Source organism: Chelmon rostratus, chromosome 12 (genome assembly GCF_017976325.1).
Source record: "Chelmon rostratus isolate fCheRos1 chromosome 12, fCheRos1.pri, whole genome shotgun sequence".
Taxonomy (NCBI): Eukaryota; Metazoa; Chordata; class Actinopteri; order Chaetodontiformes; family Chaetodontidae; genus Chelmon; species Chelmon rostratus.
Window position 1 is genome coordinate 7022372 of NC_055669.1, and position 24022 is coordinate 7046393.

The window sequence follows — 24022 nt, forward strand, 5'->3', positions numbered from 1 at the left end:
AATGGTTTGATAAGAATAAACTTTCACTAAATCTGAACAAAACAAAAATCATGTTATTTGGAAATTGTAAAATACACGATCAAATACAGATACAAATAGATGGTGTAAACATTGAAAGAGTACATCAAAATAAATTCCTGGGAGTGACAATAGATGACAAAATTTGTTGGAAATCTCACATCAAACATATTAAATCTAAACTGTCTCACAGCATTTCAGTTCTGGTTAAAGCAAAGCATGTCCTAGATCATAAATCCCTCTATATGCTGTACAATTCACTCATTCTTCCTTATTTACTGTACTGTACAGAGACATGGGGAAATACATACAAAACTGCACTTCAGCCACTTTTCATACTACAAAAAAGAGCAATGAGAATTATTCACAGGGTTGATTATGGGGCACACACCAATGACTTATTCTGGAAGTCAAAAACTTTAAAACTGTTTGATTTTTGGAACATAAAACAGCCCAAGTTTTATATAAAGCAAGGAACTATCTGCTACCAAGAAATATTCAGAGAATGTTTCATGAAAGAGAGCAAGGTTATGATTTAAGAGGGAAATCAAATCTAAAGGTTGGCAGAGCTCACACAACAAAGAAAAGTTTCTGTATCACCATTTGTGGAGTAAAACTGTGGAATAATCTGAGCACTGAAATCAAAAACAGTTCAAGTATAATTCTGTTTAAAAAAAGACAGAAAGAAATGATTCTCCAGAGGTACATTGAATAATTTACACAAGGTGTTTGCTTGCTATTTAAATTAAAATGTGGCAGGAAATGACACATAGTGTTATGAAAATCAATTACTGTGTTAATTATTATTATTATTAAATTAGTAGTAATGAAATTAATTAGAACATATTAATAGTTAAGATTATAGGGGTAGGATTAGATAAGTTTATACTTCTTCCTACTCCCTTTCGCGCATGTAAACTACGTTGCTTATGAGAAGTTACTGTTTTGTGGGTTATTTTTGTTTGTTTGTTTTTTTTAATGTGCACTTATTTCCTTATGATTCCTTATGATTATTATTATTTATATAGGTACTATGTATGTATAGCTATGTATGTATGCATGTATACATGTGTGCTTTTATTTTTATTTTTATTGTTGTTTACGTGATCGAAATAAACTTAAAGTTATAATAATTAATTTGGACATGAATCCATATGTTCAGGCACGGTCGCAAACTCCACGACGCAAGAAAGAATGTGAAGTACTGTACTGTTTAAACCTGTTTACCTGCTCTGCAATCCTGTCTATACAAGACAGAACAATTCTCACTCTCACAAAAAGAAAACTGAGGATTTGTAATACGACACTAATGCCAATCCAGCCTGTTTCTCTAGATTTCTCATCCAGTGTGCTAGAACATGTGAAGGTGGTGGACTGACCTGGCAACTGTGAGATCTGCAAGTGTGGATTAGCAACCAACAGCTGTTTTCTGGTAATCTGATTAGTTGAAAATTTATTTGGAACTGGGTCCTGCATTTGCCTTTTCAAGACAGACATTTTGACCTATAGTAGGAAAATCGCAGAAGTAACTAATAGGCCTAACATTTATTAAGGCTCTCTTCTACTGAAGTGTCTCAGTGAACCAGCATGCAGACTACCAGGAACCTGAAACTCAGGTAGCTAAATGGAATTCAGCCATGCCTCTTTTTATCATTTTTACCTGTGCATTGTCAGCTGTGTAATGACGACATGTCTGCAGGCCGATTTTGCTCACATAATCTACTGTATTCTAAAACAAGTTGTGCTTTATCAAATTACCACATCTGACATACAGAAAGCCTGGAGCCAGGTAGTATCCCAGTCTGTACCATCGGTACCGTCACTTACCTGCGGTTGAACAACCAGCAAGGCCAGACACCAACTGCCTTCATCGTGGGAAAGTCCAGCGTGGCACCTCTTAAGCCTGTGATGATTCCACGTATGGAGCTGACAGCAGCGGTGATGGCAGCTCGCATGGATAAGTTATGGAAGCGGGAGCTGAGGCTGCAACTGCAAGTCTCAGTTTTTTGGTCAGACAGTACTATTGTTTTGAAACATATGGAGAACGAAACCTCAAAAATCCTCAAGATGTCTGATCCATCGCAATGGAGACATGTGTCTACTATAGATAATCCAGCACCTTGCCCCCAGGGGTTGAAGGACGAAGATTTTCCTGAAAAATGAGGTGTGGCTATCTGGTCCCTCATTTCTTGTACAGTCAGAGGAAATGTGGCCTGTCAATCCAGAAAGCTTGAAAGAACTCCCATCCGGAGACCCAGAACTTAAGGTGTCGGGTGCCATTGTTTCCAGGGAACAAGAGGAGGATGATGCTGTGATATATTTGATAAATCACAGCTCATCATGGACACAAGAGTGATAGCCTGGATTCTAAGGCTCAAGACCTCACTTGTGAATATCAGAAAGAAATTGGAAATTGTTGAACACCTGTCTTAATCTTCGCCTGACTCAGCACAAGTGGATACTCTCAACAAGGAGGTGCACGTAAACAAGTCCAGTCATGGTTCTCTTTCAGTGGAAGAGATCAGAGAAGCTGAACTGTAAATAATCAAGTTTTGTCAAGGAAAAAGGCTCCCAGAAGAATTAGCGTGTCTGCAAAAGGGAGAGTGAGTGAAAGGAAATAGCCACATATACAAGCTCAGTCCCATATTGGAGGATGAGATATTGAGAGTTGGAGGGCGAAGCTGCCATGCCTGAGGAGTCTAAACACCCAGCTATAATAGCTAAGACCTTCACATCTCAGAACTCAGCATAACCATCAGGAGGTTGGCCATGGTGGCTAAAACCATGCGCTGTCAAGGCTGCGGCAGCGCTATTGGAGTCCTTCAGCTAGTGTTGCCATGAGGAAAGTTTTGGCTAAGTGTGTCATTGGCGCCAGTTCCATGGAGCTGCAGGACAACAGCAAATGGCAGATTTGCCTATTAGAAGTTTCCGCCGATGAACCTCCCATCAGTTATGTTGGAGTTGACTACTTTGGACCTTTTGATATCAAGCGTGGGAGGAGTCTGGTGAAAAGATCTGAAGTCATCTACACATGTTTGGCAGTAAGAGCAGTGCACATCCAAGTTGCTTCACCTCTGGACACAGATTTGTTCATCAATGATTTATGGCGCTTTATTGCCAGAAGAGGGCAGGTCAACAGCATTAATTTCGTCGGGGCAGAGCGTGAATTGAAACAAGCCATTGAGAGATGGAGCCTGGAGCAAATCAATGATGCACTCTTCTTGAAAGGAATCAAGTGGACCTTTTACCCTCCTACTGGATTGCATCATGGTGGAGCTTGTGAGAGGTTAATTCGCTCCATCAGGAAGATTATCAATTCCATGCTGAGAATTCAAAATCTGGATGAGGAGGGACTGTAGGTGGTATCAATTCTGAACAGCAGACCGCTTGCCAAAGAATCCACAGATCCAAACAACTTGGAAGCATTAACACCCAACCACCTTCTTCTTCTCAAATCCAAGCCCAGTCTTCCACCCGGATGACAGTTATGCACGCCGGAGATGGAAGCAGGTACAATACATTTCTGACCTGTTTTGGAAAAGGTGGATGAAGGTATATTTGCCACAGCTACAGGAGCAACAAAAATGGGCAACGGTTAAGCGTGACTTCATCCCTGGGGACATACTGCTTATAGTGGATGATTCTGCACCTCGGAATTCCTGCATCATCAGAAGGATTACGGAGGTAGTGCCATATCGAAAAGGACTTGTACGGCAGGTCTGCATCAAGACCTGGCCTGTGACCAAGATTTGCCTTCTTCAGGAGTCTGCATTGTTGTGAAGTCTGTTTTTTTGGCTTCACCTTTGTTTGTTTTTGCTTGTTTGACTTGACTTGAGTGGTTATTCACTCTGAAGAAAGGACAAGTGCTAGTGACCTCTGTCCTGACATGACTTTTCTTGGCTTAAAGGAAGAATTAATCAAGAACTCACATAATAGATGATGGACATTTTGGGTTAAGAAGAAAATTGCCTTGTGTTGAAAAGAGCAAATATTGTAAAAAACAAAACAAAACAGGGAATTGCATTGTACTGTTTATATTTTGTATGTTACATGAATTTTGATATGGTTAATATTCTGTTATTGCTATGTAGTGATGGTAATGATTAGGCGCTGGAATGAAGAGGCCAGCTCTTTGTGGCAGCTATAGCCAATAATAACAATTTATTGTTGTATTATTGCATTGTCACATCGGGGTAGGAGGGTCACGTGGTGGTGGTTTGTCAGCATCAGAGATGGTATAGTCAGCTGCTCACCTGGTGTTTGGGTTTTGAACTGAGAGGGGGTGAACGGGAAGTGCTACTTTTTACTGACTGCTTGAGTTTGTTGTAGATGGAATTCCTGCCTTTCTGATGCAAGTGCTCTGTTTTTAATCACTAATAAATAACAATAATCAATAATAATATGTTTTTTTCCCCCTCATTCAGCATCTCAGCACCTAAGTGGATCAGGATAGTTGCCTACAGGTGGCATGAAGGAGACAGGCTGGTTAACCTTTGTCAAATTTACATTCTTCGTCAAACATGTTTTGGTTTTGAACGCGGCCTGTTAAACGACTTGGATAAACACAGTTTCTATTATCCAAACGCTCTGTCCAGTCCGGTTCGCTAACGGCCCATTTTACAAATTGTGCTGTTGAATTGCAGGAGAGGTCAGAAATAATAAGGATGATGTTGGACACTGCCAGGAGATTCCTGAACGTGGTGGATATATCTGAGGAAGATCTTGGTAATGCACTGAGGGAAGGATTTATTGGGTCTGGGGTATTAGATGGACAACGTAATGAATGGCATCACTGAGAGTGGACACTGAATAATTTTCACGGTTAGGCAGTTATAATGCAATAGGTGGCGCTAATGCAGCACATATGGATGGGAACCGCCATAAATCTCCAAAGAAGAAGATCTCTGATCTGATGACACATTCGCGGTTGTAACTATGTGTGTTATACACTACTTTTTTTTTTTTTTGCAAAATTGTTTGATTTCGCTTGAGTGCAGACACAGATAAAGGGCCAACAATCACTGCATTACAGTTTGTCGCATCTTGTGGAAGAAAAATGTTGTTTTTATTTGAATTTTTTATTTAAAAGTCAGACTTGAGACTTCAACAGTGCCAGCCCAACAAACTTCAGTTTATCACAGTTTTTCTCCATTTACTCCCACATCAGCTTGATTAGAATCCTGCATCCATGCATCCTGAGAAACTAAAATACCAAATATGTGTGCTGAGCCAGTGTAATGCAGAGAGACAGCAGCATTTAATGTGTTCTGAGATGGCACTGTCATGTAATCACAATTGTAATGTCTGAGCCTTTTGCAGAGTATGTTACATTTACATGACAGAAATGAGCAGCAGCTTGGGTTGAAAAGAAATCATAGTTGACCAGGAAAGACAGTTTGATCACCAAAATTCAGTTTGTTTGCCTCCACAGTAGGAATATTTTGATCTAATTTACATTTCTTAACAAGACATAAGAAGAAAACCAAAGAGGTAATCGGTTGTAGGTTGCAATCTGTGTTGTGGTTCAGGTATGGAAATGCAGCTTGTGAAACAGTTCATGTATGGTGTGTACATGTCTTGTATTTTCACTTTTAACTCTGAGATTTATCGTGGCTAATTTCTGTGACTCACACAATTACGGATGTATCCAGATAAATGATAATATGAGAGGCACAGGATGAGGTGTCTACCAGCAAGCTAATACGTAATCACCATTAAAAACCCATACATATATCTGCATCTATTTTCAGCATGGGAGGTGACCACGGCCACAGCAAGACATCCATGCCAGACTGGCGGCAGTGGAAGGCGGAGGGAACACCTTTGGAGTTCACACAGCAGAGGCTGGCAGCCAGGGGTCTCAAGGATCCATGGGCACGGTCAGTATTTATACCTATGAGATATGTGTAGCTGATATTTTCATTATTCATATTTCTGACCCTTCTCCCCGTCTTCCTGTCCTGTCGCTGTCACTCTCCCTCTGCAGTAACGAGGCTTGGAGATACTCAGGCGGCTTCGCTCGCGCTGTGACTCTGTCTGATGTGCTACTGAAGGGATTCAAGTGGGGCTTTGCTGCCTTTACTGTTGCTCTGGCTGTAGAGTACGCCCTGTTCCCTCCAAAGAAAGGGGGCCACTAATGCTCATCACTGTCCCTCAAGCCCAGACCATAATGCATTCTAATAATATTCTGTATTTTCTGTTTATTAAATGTTTTTCCGATCACCCCATGGTTTGCGTTATTCTTCTCATTCCTTTAAACTACAGCCAACTTTAATTTGCACTGATATTTTGATGACAATGATTAGCTTTTAATCTCCCTTCACAGACAGTGTCATTGCTGAGATAAAGGTGCAAATGTAGCACCAGGTTAGTCCTGCTTCCTCTTCCTGCTCAGTTTCCGGAGGCATAGTTTCAAGCATTTTACTGTCAGTATTACAAAAACCAGCACTACAGAAGCCAGTAGTGCTATTACATCCAGGCAGAAGTACTGGATCCAGTTGAGGTCATGGACAGCAGACCTGAGATGTTTTGCCCCTTTGTGCCGCATCACAAATTCTGTCCAGTACACTGAAAGGTCGAGGGGGTCAACTGGTCGGTCTTTATGGAGAGCTGACAGCTTCTGCATATTCTCTTTATACCTGCACATAAGTTGAAGAATACAACATGGAAGTGAAGTAGATAGTTTGAAAAGCAGATTCAATATTTTCATCATCAGCACCAATATTTGAGGAGCTTCTTTCTACAACAGACTGTAACTGAGAGCCATATCATGATTGACCGGACCCCCTCACCTGGTGTCACTGATGACATCCTTCAGCCCCTGAAGAAGGTTCTCTGTCGTCATCAAAGTAATATCCAGCACGACTCCTACTCCGTTTCTCGCCATCCTCCGCGCGTTGTCTGGCTGGTCCCCTGCAACTGGCACCATCACCATGGGAACGGCGTGACACAGTCCCTCAAAGAGACCATGTGAGCCAGCATGTGTGATGAAAGCCCGAGCTCCAGGATGTGCTAACACAAAACATGCACAAAGGTGCCAGATGTTATGCAGAAGGTGATATTAGGGGGAATGCTAGCCCCCTTGTGAAATGACCAAACTGCATCCCCCCTTGTTATCTTGGATCTATAATATTCTTGAACTACATACTAAAACCCTCAATTCTATACTTTGTTATAGCCTATATACTCTATCCAGTACTGTCACTTTCATGATGAAAATGACAAGTAGCAACGTGTAATAGCAGAGGAGTGAGAGGATCATAGAGACACACTGCTGCCTGTAGTGTTCCTATAATATTCTTATCATATTTTAATGAGCCTTCAGTAGCACTTGTGCTGCTGAATACACACCCCCAGACCAAACCACCTCAAAATAGTAGTGGTAACCAAATATTTTAGGGGAGACATGACTACTGATGTAGTTTTTACTTGAGGGTTAGGGTTAGTATGAAGTTTTGTTCATCCATAACAAATTAACGACTCATATTAAGGTATGCAACACGTAATTGGTCAGTTTTGAGAAGTGTTCAAGATGTGTCCCAGCAGGTTTACTGACCCAGTAGGTCATTCTGAGGCACCCATTCCATCATCTTCACATTTTCAGGGACATTGTCGGGAACATGCCCAGTGTACCTCCATATTACCTAATAAAAGAAGGGTCATTCAGTGCTTTTTGATGGTTGCATTGATTTGAAATGCATTTCAATATGTGTTCACACTGTGTATATTCCTGTACCTTCTGTGGAATCTGTCTGAAGGCTTCTATGAAGACCAAGGTTATCTCTTCTGGCATATCTGACATCATGCTGCCCAGAGTGAACACTATAAACCCATGCTCTCCTGACACCCAGGGCTCCAAATCCTGCAAACACACACACACACACACACACACACATATTTGGGTCGGACATCCACCTCTCTTTTTCTATCTATCTCACTATCTCCCTGCATTGAAAGAAGTGAGATAAAGTAAGAAGAAAGTGAAAGAAAATCTAAATGTTAATTGTTTTTTATCAAAATTCTTTAAAAAAAAAAGGGGGGGGGGGGCTTTACTTCAGGCAGAGGATTTCTCACGTTGCAGTTGATTCCACCAACTGGTACCATGTTAGGCATGAGAGGGCGTGGGACCTCCAGTATGAAGTCAAACCTGTTTAAACACAGAATCATAAGATTTATGTGAATATGAGACAAATAATCTATGATCTTCTTTTCTCCCACTCTGATTAATGGTATCAAACAGCAGTACCAGCAGTGGCGTGCACAGAGGGGGGGCAGGGGGGGCGACTGCCCCCCCCCCTTGTGGCCCAATTGTTGAAAAACGCGTGCTAAACTGCCCCCTGGGAGCCAAAACGCGCATTAAAGTGCCCTCTTGGGAGCCAAAACGCGTGCTAAAGTGCCCTCTTGGATGCCAAAACGCGTGCTAAAGTGCCCTCTTGGACGCCAAAACGCGTGCTATAGTGTCCTCTTGGATGCCAAAACACGTGTTAAAGTGCCCTCTGGGACGCCAAAATGCATGCTCAAGTGAAGTCCTTTTCACCCCTGCCCTTCAAAAAGTCTGTGCACGCCACTGAGTACCAGTAAAAGTACATTTTCATTATATTCCTCTGCTGTTTATTAGTGTGTCAGTATGTGTGTGTTACTACTTGTGCACAGGACAGTCAAGACAGTCTTCTCCGAGATGTCACAGTATAACATATACAATGTTACCTCAGCAGCCAGATAGCAGAGTCTGACAGCACCTCAGCTATGCCCACCTCCTCTCCCAGGAACTGACTGGCTATGTGGTCAAAGTGCCAGTACAGCAGTCGGCATAGCAGCGGCTCCATTAAAGCCACCTGTAGGTCAGAGGCATCATAAAATAATCAACAATTTCACAAAGGGAGGTGATGTGTTTGTCAAAATATCTGTAGCTTATGTGGTTTTACTTGACAGGATAAAAACATGACCACCCTTCTTGGCATGCTCCTGCCCATGCGTGCAGTATATGGTTATGAGTGCTCACCAAAGTGTTGAAAGTCCTCTCCTTGAAGTTCATCTTATCGATGTATCCGGTGAAGAAGCGAGGGACATACGAGGGCGGGGAGGGGCAGCCTGCAGACTTAATATCCAGCGAACATGGAATCCCCCTCAGCAGGTTAATGGTGGGGATACCTGAAAATGATCAAGCATACACCGCTAAGAAAATGTGCAGACATGTAAGAACACAGACAGTCCAAGTGTGGCAGAACTCACCTAATTTCCGAGCTATTAACGAGCCCGTGGGCACAAAAGGGTCTGTTAAGACAGCATCAAATTCCTGCAGAGTGAAAAAATGGAAAAGTAGGAGAAAGGGATGAATCTCAAACAGCAAGCGCAAACTAATCATCAATCAACTCCACTTTCAGAGGATTATATTATACTTTTTACTCGACTATGCTTGTCTGATAGCAATAGTTTAAGATCTGACATGAAACACACTAACAGTATAATAAACTCATAAATTACAATGACTTGTCAAAGATTAAACCACTGGCTTCTAGCCTTCTTGGCTTGTGACTCCTTACAAAAAAGCAGTTTCAGATGTGAGTTGACATTTTCACCATAAACTTCTCTCACGGTTTCATTGAAATAACTGTTTGAGGTACATATGGGTACAATTCTCCAGTATTTCACAAAATTTCACAAAAACTTTAAATAAATTTTTGCAGTACTTTCGCATCAGTACATCAGTGAACACTCCCTCTGCCACTGTCCTATCTTCAGTAGATATATGACTTGTGCACAATACCATGAACACTTATGTATGTATGATGCAATCCAAAACAGCAATGCCTAACTAATTTAGTATAAAGTGCAAAGCTATATTATTGAATTTCATTTGATTTCACAGCTGATCCTGATGTTGTGTTCAGCCTCTGTATTTGTACTCACCTGCTGTGCCAGGTGTGAGATGAGGCTGGCATTGAAAAGTAGGCTTTCGGCAGTGGAGTGGATTATACCTGAAATTTTCTGGAATTGTGAGTATCGCATTTTTATCTTCTCCGTGAAAGACTGTGTCGATTTTTGCATGAAGTCCTTGTTTGAATCCATGGCAGAAACTAAATGGGACTTGTCATAAGGAACAGGGTAGGTCACAGTGTCATAGTGTTTCCCTGGACCCATCCTCATGCTGATCTCAGGTATCACCACAGTGACCCGGTGGCCACGGCGCCCCATTTCTTGGGCAAGGGCCTTTAAATCCATCCAGTGACTCCCATCCATTGGCACCACCAGCAAGTTGCCCAGAAAACCTGAAGAGACGGTGTTGCTTGCAGGAATGGTGTTAGTGGCTTCGGCCTCCTCTGTCCTCACTTTCTTCTCTGGTCTGGAGTTTTCTGCCACTGACGCCGTCGTCTCATCTGCGGCACCATTCACCTGCATGTCCATGTATAGCAGCAGGGACACAAGTAATGCTGCTTTCCACATTGTCCTCTGTCCTCTGTGTCTTCAGCCCACTAAATCACTGAGGCCTCCTCCTCTGTTCTTTGCATGCTCTCGTAAACCCCTCCCCCCTCAACACCCACTGTCATGCTCTGTTTGTGTTGCTGCGACTCCTCTGTGAATTACCAGAGTTGTGTTCAAAGTCCCTGCTTTAATCGGAGTTTGGACTTCTTTAAATGGCAGATTGCTGTGTCATGCATTGTAGTAATCCCATTCTTCTTTGCTTTTTACAGTGATCAGGAATCCCCTTTTAAGTTCACTGTCTCAGTGTGTAAACAATAACTGAATAGTCCTGGTCCGATCAATTAACACCAGTAATATTTAATTTGGACATGAATCCATATATTCAGGCATGGTCCCAAACTCCACGACGCAAGAAAGTATATGAAGTACTATACAGTTTAAACCTGTTTACCTGCTCTGCAATCCTGTCTATGCAAGACAGAACAATTCTCAATCTCACAAAAAGAAAACTGAGGATTTCTCATACAACACTAATGCCAATTGAGCCTGTTTCTCTAGATTTCTGATCCAGTGTGCTACAACATGTAAAAGGTAGTGGGCCGACCTGGCAGCAGTGAGATCTGCAAGTGTGGATTAGCAACCAACAGCTGTTTTCTGGTCATTTCATTAGTTGGAAATTTATTTGGAACTGGGTCCTGCATTTGCCTTTTCAAGACAGACATTTTAACTTGCATAGTAGGAAAGTCACAGACGTAACTATTAGGCCTAATATGAATGAAGGCTCTGTTATACTGAAGTAGGCAGCCATGCCCCATTTTACCATTTTTACCTGTGCATTTTCAGCCGTGCAATGACAACATGTCTGCAGGCCGATTGTGCTAAAACGAGTTGTGCTTTATCAAATTACCACAACTGACATACAGAAAGCCTGGAGCCAGGTAGTATGACGGTTCAATGGCAGGTTTATTACATTTAACATATGTTGCTTGAGTTACACAGAAAGTGGAGAACAAAGGTAATCTTTTGTTCAGGTTAATGTTTTCCTTTTTTAAATTTGGAACTTACCCTTTGTTTAACCAGCACAATTCCTCTTAAATAACATTAAGGTGGCATGAAGGAGACAGGCTAGCTAACCTTCGTCAAATTTGTGCTGTGTTAAATGACTGGTGTAAACACAGTTTCTATTATCCAAACGCTCCATCCAGTTAGTGTTGTTAGCAGCCCATTATACAAACTGTGCTGTTGAATTGAAAGAGAGGTCAGAAATAATGAGGATGATGCTGGATGCTGCCAGGATATTCCTGAATATGGCGGATATATCTGAGAAAGAGCGTGGGTCTATTGCATAAGATGGACAACGTCATGAATGTCATCACTTAGAGTGGACACTGTGAATAATTTTCACGGTTAAGCTGTTATAATGCAATAGGTGGCGCTAATGCAGCACATATGGAGGCGAACCGCCTTAAATCTCCAAAGAAGAAGAAGACGAAGCACAACAACTAGTCCCCTTCCGCCCGCGCGCGCATCTTCAACTCGGCTATCCTCGAGACTACTGTGTGTGCTCGAGCTCAACAAGACACAGCCTTACGCGAGCTCGCTGTGGCGCGAGTCAGTATGTGAACAAGTAAGCGCTTCGCTATGTTGTCGTTTTAGCTAGTTGGAGGTTAAAACAGCCGTGAACATGTCAAATCACGTTAACGGTGAAAGGACTGAGACGAAGTAAGTTTTAAAGCCAAAGCTTTAAATGCTGAGTGACTATCTCAGCGCTGATGTAGCCTGAAGTCTGTTGTTGTTTATTGTAGTCTGGCTTGCTAGACAGGACAGGATGCTAAAATTGGCTAAAGACGGGTCGGGTGTGTTCAAACCTAACTTCAGATCACCACCAACACGGGTCGGTGGCCCCAGGCTCACTTGCGTATATCCGTTTGTTTACAATTTCGAGCTAACGTAGTTTTTAAATCTTCAATATTAACATGGTAGCCACAACAATAGGCATCGTAAGATCTCTCCATCATTAGCATTAACGTTACATGTTCTTGAGGTCTTGTCTTCTGGAGAGGGCCTGTGTGAAAACCTAGTGTCAGATTTTTCTGATATCACATGATATTGTGCTTACATGATGTATGTTTTTATATCAAGTGACCACAGACTAACTGACACACAGCAGACCTGCGTAGTGCTTCAGCATAGGACTGCTTGGTTTCAGTGGCTCAAAGCAGAAAACAACGGAGCTGCCATTCATAGTCGTCTGTATGCACTGTAGAGAGAAATGTGAAAAGGAACAAGGCTGTCAAAATTAAGATCAAACAGAAACAGGAACAAGCTCATATTTCCTATACTGTGCTGTGTTTTTCCCCTTTCCCCTGATTTTGTTATCTTCAAATGATAGGCCTGTGACTGACAGCTTTTGTGAGGCAGATGGCTTGGAGTTATTCATTCATGCATCGTCCATAAAGGTAGAATATTATAGGTAAGGCTATATGAAAGCTCTCTAAAATGTTTGAATCCTGTAAATGCCTTAACAAATAAGACCTTAGTGAGCACACACATAATGTATTAGGCTTTACAGATGCTTTATCACAGGTAGTCGTTGTTACTGTCTCTCGCAGATCCTTTGAGTATTGCCTGAAGGGGGAAAGACCCATGTATACCCGACGCACCACTAGGAAGAGCCCCCGGAGAAGCCCCAGCCCAAAAGAAGAAGTTATCCAGCGTAGGTTGAGGGGTAGGAGGCAGGGGACGGGGCTGAGGAAGACCAAAGCCGGCGACAGCGTAGTTCATACAGATGATGGAGGGAAGCGTGACATCATTGACATCATCAACAGTACACATGCTAAACATGCTGAGGAGGATGAAGGAAAGTTTATTGAGGTGGCTGATGAAGGAGTGGAAGAGTTGGATGAAGACAGTTCCTCTGTTTCCAGCAGCATAGCTTCTGGTCCTTCCCTCCTACACAACATCGCTCCTAAGAAACCGAGGCCCTTGCAGGGCATGTGCTCAGCCTGCCAGAAACTCTACCAGAAGGCAAAGAGGATGAAAGCACCGATTAAAAATAAACTCCTCGACAATGGTGAGTGCACAGACAATGTAACGTCTGTCTTGGGTAATTGGGTCGCTGCTACAGCAATGTCTGTGTGTCTTTTTTCCCCGAAGCCTCTGTCATTACTGGTTTCACCCCAGTGTTTTGATGTTGAATAGCTTCCACATTCACACATTCTCCGCTCAGCAGTCGGAGGAGTTGACTGCTGCCTGTGTTCTGGCGGGTTAGTCTTCATTCAGTGCACAGATGCATCGCTTTCTGATTTGTTCCCCAGATCCTAAATCCCTGACATGTGACCAGTGGGTCCTAAAGAAGAACTGGAGGCCGAGGAGGCAGTCTAATATAAGAGGGTAAGACTGCTTGTGTGTGCAGTATGAGTACGGTTGCTGACTTTAAGGTGGAACACCAGTAGCCACACAGATTCATGTGCTGTAGGCTGATTATAACTGCATCTCTCTGTTTTGTCAGAAAGCTTTTGACCCACATACAGCTGGTCAAAAAAAGACTTCAGATCAAGAACAAGGCAAAGCGAACTGTTGAACATGTGGGAGAGGGAGAGCCATCAGCTTGCTCAAGACCACACACGTTCCTTCAGAGGTAATGCATCTGTGTTCACATAACACGCAAGTAGATCAGTAAGCCTGTTTACATCGAAAATGACTTGAACGTGCTGCGTTTGTTGTTTCAGGAACCTTCGACGGCTTCTCAGAGTTCCAGTGAAAAAGGAGAGGAAGAAGAACAGGAGGAAGAGGACGAGAGATGATTCTCAGGGTCCTCGCGTCGCCAAGCTGCAGCGTCTCCACAGCAACAATCACCCCCAACACATCAGTACTGGCTGGACTGTAAACGACAGTCTTCACCCACCCAGTGGTCACAGTGGCAGTCCTGGTTTTGAAGAGTGTGGGGAGCAAGAAATCGACGATCCAGCCAGCGCAGATCTCACTACTGAGTTCTTTCCCTCTGCAGCCCCCCTGGAAACCACCAAGCTGAAAGGGGTCACACCCAGTCAGAAAGCACAAAACAAGACTTGTGGATTCAGAAACTTGCTGGCCCAGTTGCGTGGCAACAGCAGCATGATTGTCAGAGAAACACGTTAGTGAGGTGACTCGACTTTCTCTCTCTCTCTCTCTCTTTTTTTTTTTTAAAGATGAAGTTTAATCGCTATATTCAAGTGCTGATGCAGCTTTTATTTGTGATGTTTTTGTTGATCTTCAGCCTGGCTATTATTCCTGTTCTGAATATCAGTCTGCAAATACTTTTTGCCATGGAGTTGTATACCTATTTGTTGGAGTCAAAGACAGTTTATTTGCAAGTTCTGGTCAGTTCCACACACTTGCATGCTATTTATTTTTTCTTGAATTACAAAATGGCATTTAAAGTTTCATACAGGATAACTGAATGTATGTGTGTTATTTTTTACATGAATTCTGTTTGAAATTGTACACTTGAAGTTGGAAGTTTACATACACCTCAGCTAAATACATTTAAACTCGCAACTCCTGACATTTAATCCTGGTAAGCATTCCCCATCTTAAGTCAGTTAGATCACTACTTTATTTTAAGAGTGTGATGTCAGAATAATCGAGAGAATGATTGATTGATTTCTGCTTTTGTTTCTTTCATCACATTCCCAGTGGCTCAGAAGTGGACGACGTACTTTTAGTATTTGGTAGTATTGCCTTTAAATTGTTTAACCTGGGTCAGACATTTTGGCTACTCTTCCAGAAGCCTTTCATAATAAGTTGCTGGAATTTTGTCTCTTTCCTCCCAACACAACGGCTTTAACAGAGTCAGGTTTTTAGGCCTCCTTGTTTGCACTGCTTTTTCAGTTCTGCCCATAGATTTTCTATTGGATTGAGGTCAGGGCTTTGTGACGGCCACTCCAATACCTTGACTTTATTGTTTTTAAGCAGCTTTGTCACAAATTTGAAAGTATTCATTGTCCATAGACCCATGTGTGACCAGGCTTTACCTTCCTGGCTGATGTCTTGCGCTGTTGCTTCAGTATTTCCACATAAATTTTCTTTGTCTTGTCATTATGGCCAAATTGTTCAATTTGTGTGTCATCAGACCTGAGGACACTTCTCCAAGAAGTACCATCTTTGTGCTCATGTGCAGTTGCAAACCGTAGTTTGGCTTTTTTTATGACTGTTTTGGAGCAGTGGCTTCCTTCGTGCTGAGCTGCCTTTCAGGTTATGTCACTATAGGACAGTTTTGCTGTGATACAGATTCTTCACAAGGTGCTTTGCTGTTGTAGGATTGATTTATACTTTTCGCTCCAAAGTACGTTAATCTCTATGAGACAGAACATGTCTTCTTCCTGAGCCGTATGATGGCTAAATGGTCCCGTGGTGTTGACACTTGTCTACTACTGTTTGTACAGATGAACTTGTTACCTTCACACATTTGGAAATTGCTCCCAAGGATGACCCAGACTTGTGGAGGTCCACAATTTTTTTTCAGGGGTCTTGGCTGGTTTATTTTGCTTTTTCCATGATGTCATGCAAAGAGGCACTGAGTTTGAAGGCAGGCCTTAAGATGCATCCTCAGATGCTCCTCCAGTTGACTCCAATAATCAGAGCCTTCTAAAGCCATGACATCGCCTTCTGAACTTTCCAAGCCATTTAAAGCCACAGTCAAAATAGTGTTGACAAACACCTGACCTAGTGGTATTGTGCTTTAGTGAATTATAAGTCAAGTAATTTGCAAAAAAAAAAAAAAAAAGGATTCGCTTGTTTAGTTGGTAGTGTTCTCACAGGTTATGTGCTGTGAAAAACCCTTCTTCCAAAAGGCCACATGATGGCGCCACTTAGCACATCATCAGCACTCCAGTATGTCGGCCCTGAGCTGTTAAGTGTGCCTTAATACAGAACACTGACTTATCACAGCAGGAAAAGCACAGTTGTAATTACATTAACAGTGAGTCAGTTAGTGTCCCAGTGCACCAGTATGCACAATAAGTAGAGTCATGGACCCAGCGCATCTAAATAGAATGCAGCCTTTAATGAATGTAATTATTTACACCTGTTCTCTGCTGAAAATGTTGGCTTTTAAAAAGAAAAGCTCAGCAGCACAACCCTGGTTAACACTGTTAGTACAGGCGCCTGTTCCCAGAAGAACGTTGACCTAGTTATCTGGAGAACTTTGCTAAGGACGTACCAGGAACAGCTCTTTTTACACGAGTAAGTGTTCCACATCTGAGGGGTTTGAAACAGCAGTGTTATTTTTGAGATGTCTGTGCTGATACCAGCGAAGGTGGAGGAAGGGTGGGGAAAATGAGAAAAAGAGATAAGAGACCGAGGGTTCAGCGCTGGAGGTTTGACTGAGTTTTTTTGAGGGTGGGGGTGTGTTGCTGTTTTCTTATGGGATTAATGTATTGGGAGAGGATGGAGCGTCACAGTCAGAACTGCCAGTTCAAAGCCAGGAAATGCCGGGCCGCACACACGGAGGTGGAGGACAGACTTTAATTAGCATCAGTTAGTGCATTGATTACAATGAAATGTCATTAAAACTGAACTGATGAGTTACTAAGTAAATTTCAAAATGGAATCACATCACCTGACATGTCATCTTTCCACCACCAGATGTTTACAGTGTGCCACCTGAAAATGAAGCTCACAGCAGTAGATGCTCTGATTGGTCAGGCTGAACTCACAGCAGCCAGCCAATCGGAGCTCCAGCTGTGGCTCTGTGCTGCTTCCAGGCCTTTAAATTAAAACAGCCATAAAATGGAAACTATCCATGTTAAAGCAGGAAGAATGGATTGTGATTGACACACCAGTCAATTAAAATAATATGTGAAAGTTTTCAAATTGATTTGCCATTTCTAAATTCAATATTCAATCATTTTCAAAAAGCATCCTTTAAATTTGGTTTTAACACTTTCAGAATCCAGGATCACGCTCCATAACAGGAGGGGATGTGTTCCTGCAGGCGTTGGTGTTGAAACATTAGTTGTTTTGCTCTCAGAGAGTTGACACACTCATATCACAAACACACACTCATGGTTCATTGAAGGGAGTCCTGCAGCTCTACCAGAACGGAGCTGATAATCATCTCCCATTCGCTTGCAGAATACCACGTCTCCTCCACCTGCGTCTCCGTCTTCCTCTCATGCATGTTCACAACCACATCAGCTTGCAGGCATCACACAAGACAGTGACGCAAATGCAAGCATGTTCACAGCCCTGTGAGTGCGGAAAGCTGCTGCTTGTCCTGATTTAACAGAGCATGGAGCCTGGAAAGATGCTGTCACACACACACACACACACACACACACACCACACATTGTCTGATTCTCCACGGCAGTCCTTCCTATTGCCAATAGACCCTGCTAATCACAAACCAGAGGTCTCAGGGCCAAAACAATTCATGCAGTGCACTCACACACAGCACAGTATCCTGTGAGAGAACCACTATCAGCACCTGACACCTCGAAAACAGGAAAAACGTTTCAGCAGGAACACAGATGTGTTGGAGTGTTTGGAGGAGGAGCGTGAACACAGCTATATAACCCCTGCGGACAGAAACCTCCACTTCACTCCGCTGAGAGGGGAGAGGGAGCGCCTCCGTCATGTCATACTATGAGGTGAGGTGCTTGGTGATGTCTCATTCACAGATCTGTGTTCAGGATGTTTCTTTTTCCTCCCTCGCTGTATTTAATGACCATCTAACGTCTTGCCTCTGCAGCACATCGTTTTGGACTACGACTACAATGACACGGGCTCAGGTTCTGGATCTGGTGACCTGGGGGTGGATCTAGAGGAGCCCTGTGATGTGGAGCACATAATGACGGCTGACCTCCAGCAGGTCTTCCTGCCTGTGGTCTACGCCCTCATCTTCACCCTGGGCATCACTGGAAACGGCCTGGTCGTCATAGTGCTGGGCTGCCAGCGCAGGTGAGAGGACAGGTGCAGGGTTGGTGGTTGAAGCGCATCCAGTGTGTCTCGTTGTCTCCCTGATTAGCACCGATAGGCTTCATGACTGGACTCGCTCTCCTGTGTCCGGCTACAGGTCAAAGTGCAGCCTCACAGACCGGTATCGCCTCCACCTGTCGGCCGCTGATCTCCTCTTTGTTCTGGCGCTGCCGTTCTGGGCCGTGGACGCGGCCATGGCTGACTGGCGCTTTGGAGCGGCCGCCTGCGTCGGTGTGCACGTTATCTACACGGTCAACCTGTACGGCAGCGTGCTCATCCTGGCCTTCATCAGCCTGGACCGCTACCTGGCAGTGGTCCGAGCCACGGACACTAACACCGGAGGTCTGCGGCAGCTGCTGGCACACAGACTGGTGTATGTGGGTGAGTGTTGCGGCTGATTTGCTTTCTGTTGGTGCTTTTCCAATTTGCAACTCTTCTCTGTTCTCATTTCTAACATCACACCCTCACAGTCTCACTTCTTTTATTCTCTCTCCCCCCGCAGGTGCCTGGTTGCCTGCCGGCCTCCTGGCAGTCCCAGACTTGGTGTTTGCGCGGACTCAGGAAGGCGGAGAGGGGGCCACTCTGTGCCAACGCTTCTACCCGGAGGACAGCGCTCCTCTCTGGGTCGCAGTCTTCCACCTGCAGCTGGTCCTGGTGGGTCTGGTGATCCCAGGCCTGGTCCTCCTGGTGTGCTACTGCGTCATCGTCACCAGGCTGACCCGAGGCCCCCTGGGGGGTCAGCGGCAGAAGCGGCGAGCGGTCAGGACCACCATCGCGCTGGTTCTGTGCTTCTTCGTGTGCTGGCTGCCGTACGGGGCGGGCATCTCCGTGGACGCTCTGCTGCGCCTGGAGGTCCTGCCCCGCAGCTGCAGCCTGGAGGCCGTGCTGGGCGTGTGGCTGGCGGTGGCCGAGCCTATGGCTTTTGCGCACTGCTGCCTGAACCCGCTGCTGTACGCCTTCCTGGGGGCCGGGTTCAAGAGCTCGGCCCGCAGAGCCCTCACACTGAGCCGAGCCTCCAGTTTGAAGGTTTTACCACGAAGGCGCCCCGGGGCCTCCACGACCACCGAGTCCGAGTCCTCCAGTTTACATTCCAGCTAGTGTTTGCTTGTGCTGTACATATGTGTATATAGTGTGTCTATACTGTATATATATCTCTGTGTGAGTGTGTGTGTGAGAACGTTTATACAAAGTGTGTGACAGAGTTAGGAGCAGTCTGCTGGCCCATGACTTGTCTCCTCCTATAAATACTGTTTTCAGGTTTGTTTTGCTGCTGCTGTGCTTGTTGTATACTGCTGAGGATGTTTGTAATAAAATCTCCAAAACAACCAGATCTGTGAACACGTCTTCTCTTCTCATTTCGAGCTTCCTGAGTGAAACAGCGTGAATTCCCGGCCTGCTCCTCAATCACTCAACCACGGCACCGACTCTCCTCCTCAGGGTCTGACACAGATCTTATTGTGACCCAAATTACATAAATAATTCAGACTCTACAAAGTTAGCTAATGAGAGGGCAGATGAAGATGAAGGCAGTTCAGCTTTATCACAGAAAACACACTGAAAGGCGACAGGAAAGGTTGGAAGAGCAACAAGCCCCAGTCAAATCTATGTGTCTCGTGGTTTAATTGTCAAGCCACAGTTGCCAGCTATTGTCCAGGGCTGGGAATTGTGTTTTGGTGTGAGGTGGTGGTGTACAGATAAAGGCTGTTTGGTAAAAGTGTTGAAATCAGGCGTGTTCGCCTTATCTTTACTATCAGCTCGTCTCCCTTTGTATTACTTCATGATCAACCATCTGAAGCCACTGATCCGGAGCGTGTCACACCTCTTTCGAGAGATGAAACTTTTGAAAATGTGGCGTGTGATGGCCAGGTGTGCCTGAGTCACATGTGTGCGTGCTCGCGTGTGTGTATGTGTATGTGTGTGTGTGTGTGTGTGAGAGAGAGGGCGCGTGTAGATTCAGTGGTGTTATGTTTTGGGGGTGCGAGTTAGATTCATGTCGATGATATAAACAGTTTGCTTCTTCTACGTGAGAAAGAAGGGAGCATGAAGGGGACAGGAGGTCCGTTTATCCACTCCACACACACACACACACACACACAAAGTGCTTCCCACATACATGTACCTACTTCCACTTGGAAGTGGGAGAAACAGAAGCTGGAAGTTTACTGTGTCCTGTTTCCTGGAGCGATGAGGAGCAGGATGAAGTGGAGAGTTGTGAGAGAGACGAAAAGGAAGAATACAGTAAGTCAGCACAACAATGAAGGGTTGACTGTGTGAGGGACTCTGTGTATCACTGCGACTGTATCCTGTCATGTGCATATGTGGCTTTACAGAAACGCATGTAGAATCATCACATTCACAGCCGATGTAAGAAAAAGACTCACCTATTCCCTTCTCTCTCTCTCTCTCTCTCTCTCTCTCTCTCTGCTTCACACACATACAAACACACATACAATTACAGGGCCACACACTTCTATTCATAGTGTATTCAAAACAGGAAAGACTTCCTGCTGCTCATTTTAGGAAAAACAAGCAGCTAAAACAATCAAACACCCGAGCAGCTCTGCACTCAGAGAGCTGCTACAAAATCAATCAGTTTAACATGAAGGGGAGACACTGAGGGACTGAATAACCCACTGATGTGTAAACAGGCAGTAGATCCTTAAAGTGTCAAGAGTCGTGTTGTTAGCTCTTTCTTTATATAATAATATCATGACTCCATCATAGATTTTCACTAACTATACACCCGCAGTCTTGACCGTCCAAACAGGAACGCCAAAAACTGAGAATCAATTCCAAATCTGAGCAAAACTGAGAACATAAATTCCAAAAAGACTGGCAATGTTAGATTAAATCACTTATCACTCATTAACTGCAATTTCCCAGCTTGGGATAAATAAAGTATATCTATCTATCTATCTATCTATCTAACTTTCAGGTTTTTGCCATTCTAGTGGCGTGGCGCAGGGGCAGTGAAGGTCACTGCCAGCATGGCTATAGACTCCATGTCAGGTGTCAACCACACATCAGCCAAGCTACAGCAGTTAAGTCTGCAGAGCCAGTTCTCTTCTAATCTGTTTTATTAAATGAGCCGTTATCTAAAAATAAAAAAAAGAAGAAGAAGAAAATGTTTTCAAGTTACAACATTTTCATTTTACATTAGCCCAGTAGCATGTTTGTGCAGTAAACCAGTGAAACATTTCAGCATTATCACAAGCATCAGCATAGTCACATGTTTGTTGTTTTACTTTGTTTTCCAGCATTTTAATCAAATTTTAAATTTAGCATCAATGAGGTTGAAGTGTTGACTTTAAGATTTAATTTGGGAGTGTTTATACCTACATGAATGGGTCATCATTGTCAATATTTGGTTCCAATATTTTCCAATCAATACTCAGATCAATACTGTTGGAAATCTATGATCCACAGACATCAGCAGACACTCTGTATACCTGCTGGCAACGTTAACCAGTACTACAGTTCTACCATTTGCACTTCTTGTTTGTTTCAGGAGGCTTTTTGCCTTCAGTCTGGTTCTCTTTAAGTGAAACGCATGCTTAGCTGGGCCGAGGTCCACTTACAGACTTTTCCACCCAGGAGTGTTACACTGTTTGGCCAGAAAGTGCTCCTTGGCTGTTGTCCTGCTTGCATTGTCATAAAATCAAGTTTACTCTGTTCGGTACTGTGAATAAAAGGGCTCAAAGCCCTGCTCTGCTCACCCAGTGTGAATGTGAACACCCATGAACTTGAAATCAAACCTCAGTCCAGTGTTCACCACCAAAACAATAAAAATGTGTCAGCATGTGAATAGAAATAACTGCTGTACACAAGGAAATGACTCCCTTTCATCCATCTTTCCCCTCTTGTCTTTCATATCCTGCTCACAAAACAGTTGCAACAAATCTGACACCATTAGAGTTTTCATCTCCAACCACAAACCGGTTCAGTCCCTGTGCAGTGTTAGAGTGTTACTATACACTGTGTTTACTGTGCGCCTGATCTGTGTGTCTGGATGTCTGTGTTTTTACTAATAGTAGCAGCAGTAATGGTATTACCAGTGGTGAAACATGTGTACTGAAATACATTTCTGAGGTGTTTTTATGCTTCTGATGCATCTACTTCATTAAATTACATTGATCATTTTTAAAGTGTGTGTGTGCGTGTGCATGTGCGTGCATGTGTTTGCCTACAGATGGTCAGGTTCTCTCATATTCAGACAGGCTGAGTTTCCTGCTGCTGAACAATCGTGGGAAAACCAGAGGTCAAGACAAAAGGAGAAATAAAGAGGGAGAAAAAGACTGGGCTGCATCCAAATGGCCTGCAATAACTTCCTGCTTTGTTCCTGGTGGATTAATACAATGTGACAGGTGAAACCAATAGCCTGCCAGGAGTGTTTGTATTGACCTCAGCAGGTGGAGACGTGAGAATGATGTGGGAACAGAAATAGAAGTTAATGGAATAATAGAGTGGAAACCAGTGTTGGTCGGTCACAGATGGCCCTGGGACTGAACCATGCAGAGGCTTGTGTGAGTTTGGATGTTCTTCCTTTTTTCTACACAATAAGACAGACATTCAGCCTGCCATTGCACTTGAGCAAGGCACTGACCTCTGACTTCAAAACTTGAGTTGGCTGCACTATAACTGCCAACTGCCTCTGAAGTTCAGATTTCTTTTACCCGGTTCAATAAGGATTCAACAGTTATCAGCAGCTATATATAACCAGATAAGCAGATATAAGGACATTTAAATGTTTATTTGTCTACAATTATAACTCCTCCTATGAGGCATCAACAACTGGTGTAACTGTAATCATATTTAACTATGTATGAACAAAGCTGTTATAAAGCATTTATTAACTGTTTGTAAACATGAAAAAAAGCATTGATGCTGTGGCTTGTTTAAATTGTTTTCAAATGTTTTCAAAATCTTTAGCTTGAAAACACAGTTTCACAAAAAATGGTCAGCTTACTAAAGTTTTCTTTGCATCTCATAATTTCATCAGCAGGTAATTTGCTGAAAAAGAAAATATTTCCAAATAAACAAACACTTTCTTTGTAAATATCATATATAATAATGTCTATATATGATTAAAAAAAGATGGAATATTTTACCATCAGAAAAAATAAGACATTATTTAAACATCTGCAACTTTGATATTTGAGTATTGAGTATTTGGATGTATAGTTTGGTTTTACTTCAGACAGCCATTGTAACTATTAGTATGGTGCATTGCTCTGTTTAACAAACAGCACCCTCCAGCGGTCACTCATAGTCACTACACTACATGCCCAGGACTCTTGGGTCAGGTTGTGTTGCTCTGTAAGTTACATGGAAAATTGTGCAGAATACCATGAAATGTATTTCATCATCATCAGCTCGTCTTCCTCCTGCTGTGAATGATAAGTGATAAGACAGGTGTAAGATAGGTGTTTCCCCACATGGTTCCTCAGTGCTCTGCCATGTCTCAGCACTGTGTGTGTGTGTGTATTTGTGTGCGTGAGCTCATGTGTGTATATATCTGGAAGCGGGATATTGTCTGTCATACTATGCTTTTATTCTCTCTGTTGTTGTATTCTTTTGTTTTGTGAAGCACTTTGTGTTGCATTTTAAATGGATGAAAAGTGCT

General features: G+C 43.3%; 4 protein-coding genes across 5 annotated transcripts; 3 read left to right on the forward strand and 1 right to left on the reverse strand.

Moving 5' to 3' along the window:
- Positions 1 to 1590: 1590 nt before the first annotated feature.
- LOC121614512 (NADH dehydrogenase [ubiquinone] 1 beta subcomplex subunit 3-like) lies at positions 1591 to 6240 on the forward strand. The gene is made up of 3 exons (XM_041948412.1): positions 1591 to 1634; positions 5769 to 5897; positions 6005 to 6240. Exons 1-3 carry the CDS (start codon positions 1606 to 1608, stop codon positions 6153 to 6155), a joined length of 309 nt encoding a protein of 102 aa, XP_041804346.1. The 5' UTR covers positions 1591 to 1605; the 3' UTR covers positions 6156 to 6240.
- Positions 6241 to 6385: 145 nt separating this feature from the next.
- On the reverse strand, positions 6386 to 10476 carry LOC121614511 (UDP-glucuronosyltransferase 1A1-like). Its single transcript, XM_041948410.1, has 9 exons — positions 9928 to 10476; positions 9250 to 9313; positions 9020 to 9168; positions 8725 to 8852; positions 8071 to 8164; positions 7754 to 7879; positions 7574 to 7661; positions 6810 to 7029; positions 6386 to 6656 (listed from the first exon to the last, which is right to left on the reverse strand). Exons 1-9 carry the CDS (start codon positions 10459 to 10461, stop codon positions 6386 to 6388), a joined length of 1674 nt encoding a protein of 557 aa, XP_041804344.1. The 5' UTR covers positions 10462 to 10476.
- A 1508-nt stretch (positions 10477 to 11984) lies between these two features.
- Positions 11985 to 15543, forward strand: si:ch211-227n13.3. 2 transcript variants are annotated; one of them, XM_041949812.1, is made up of 6 exons: positions 11985 to 12067; positions 12833 to 12899; positions 13053 to 13513; positions 13758 to 13833; positions 13952 to 14080; positions 14172 to 15543. In XM_041949812.1, exons 3-6 carry the CDS (start codon positions 13087 to 13089, stop codon positions 14578 to 14580), a joined length of 1041 nt encoding a protein of 346 aa, XP_041805746.1. In that variant the 5' UTR covers positions 11985 to 12067; positions 12833 to 12899; positions 13053 to 13086; the 3' UTR covers positions 14581 to 15543. The 2 variants fall into 2 exon arrangements, with proteins under 2 accessions (XP_041805746.1, XP_041805745.1); XM_041949811.1 differs by having other exon boundaries at positions 12031 to 12162; positions 12833 to 12913.
- A 2461-nt stretch (positions 15544 to 18004) lies between these two features.
- On the forward strand, positions 18005 to 19721 carry LOC121614797 (C-X-C chemokine receptor type 4-like). The gene is made up of 4 exons (XM_041948878.1): positions 18005 to 18071; positions 18173 to 18381; positions 18497 to 18780; positions 18902 to 19721. The coding sequence occupies exons 1-4, from the start codon at positions 18057 to 18059 to the stop codon at positions 19495 to 19497; spliced, it is 1104 nt and encodes a 367-aa protein (XP_041804812.1). The 5' UTR covers positions 18005 to 18056; the 3' UTR covers positions 19498 to 19721.
- The last annotated feature ends 4301 nt before the right edge of the window (positions 19722 to 24022 follow it).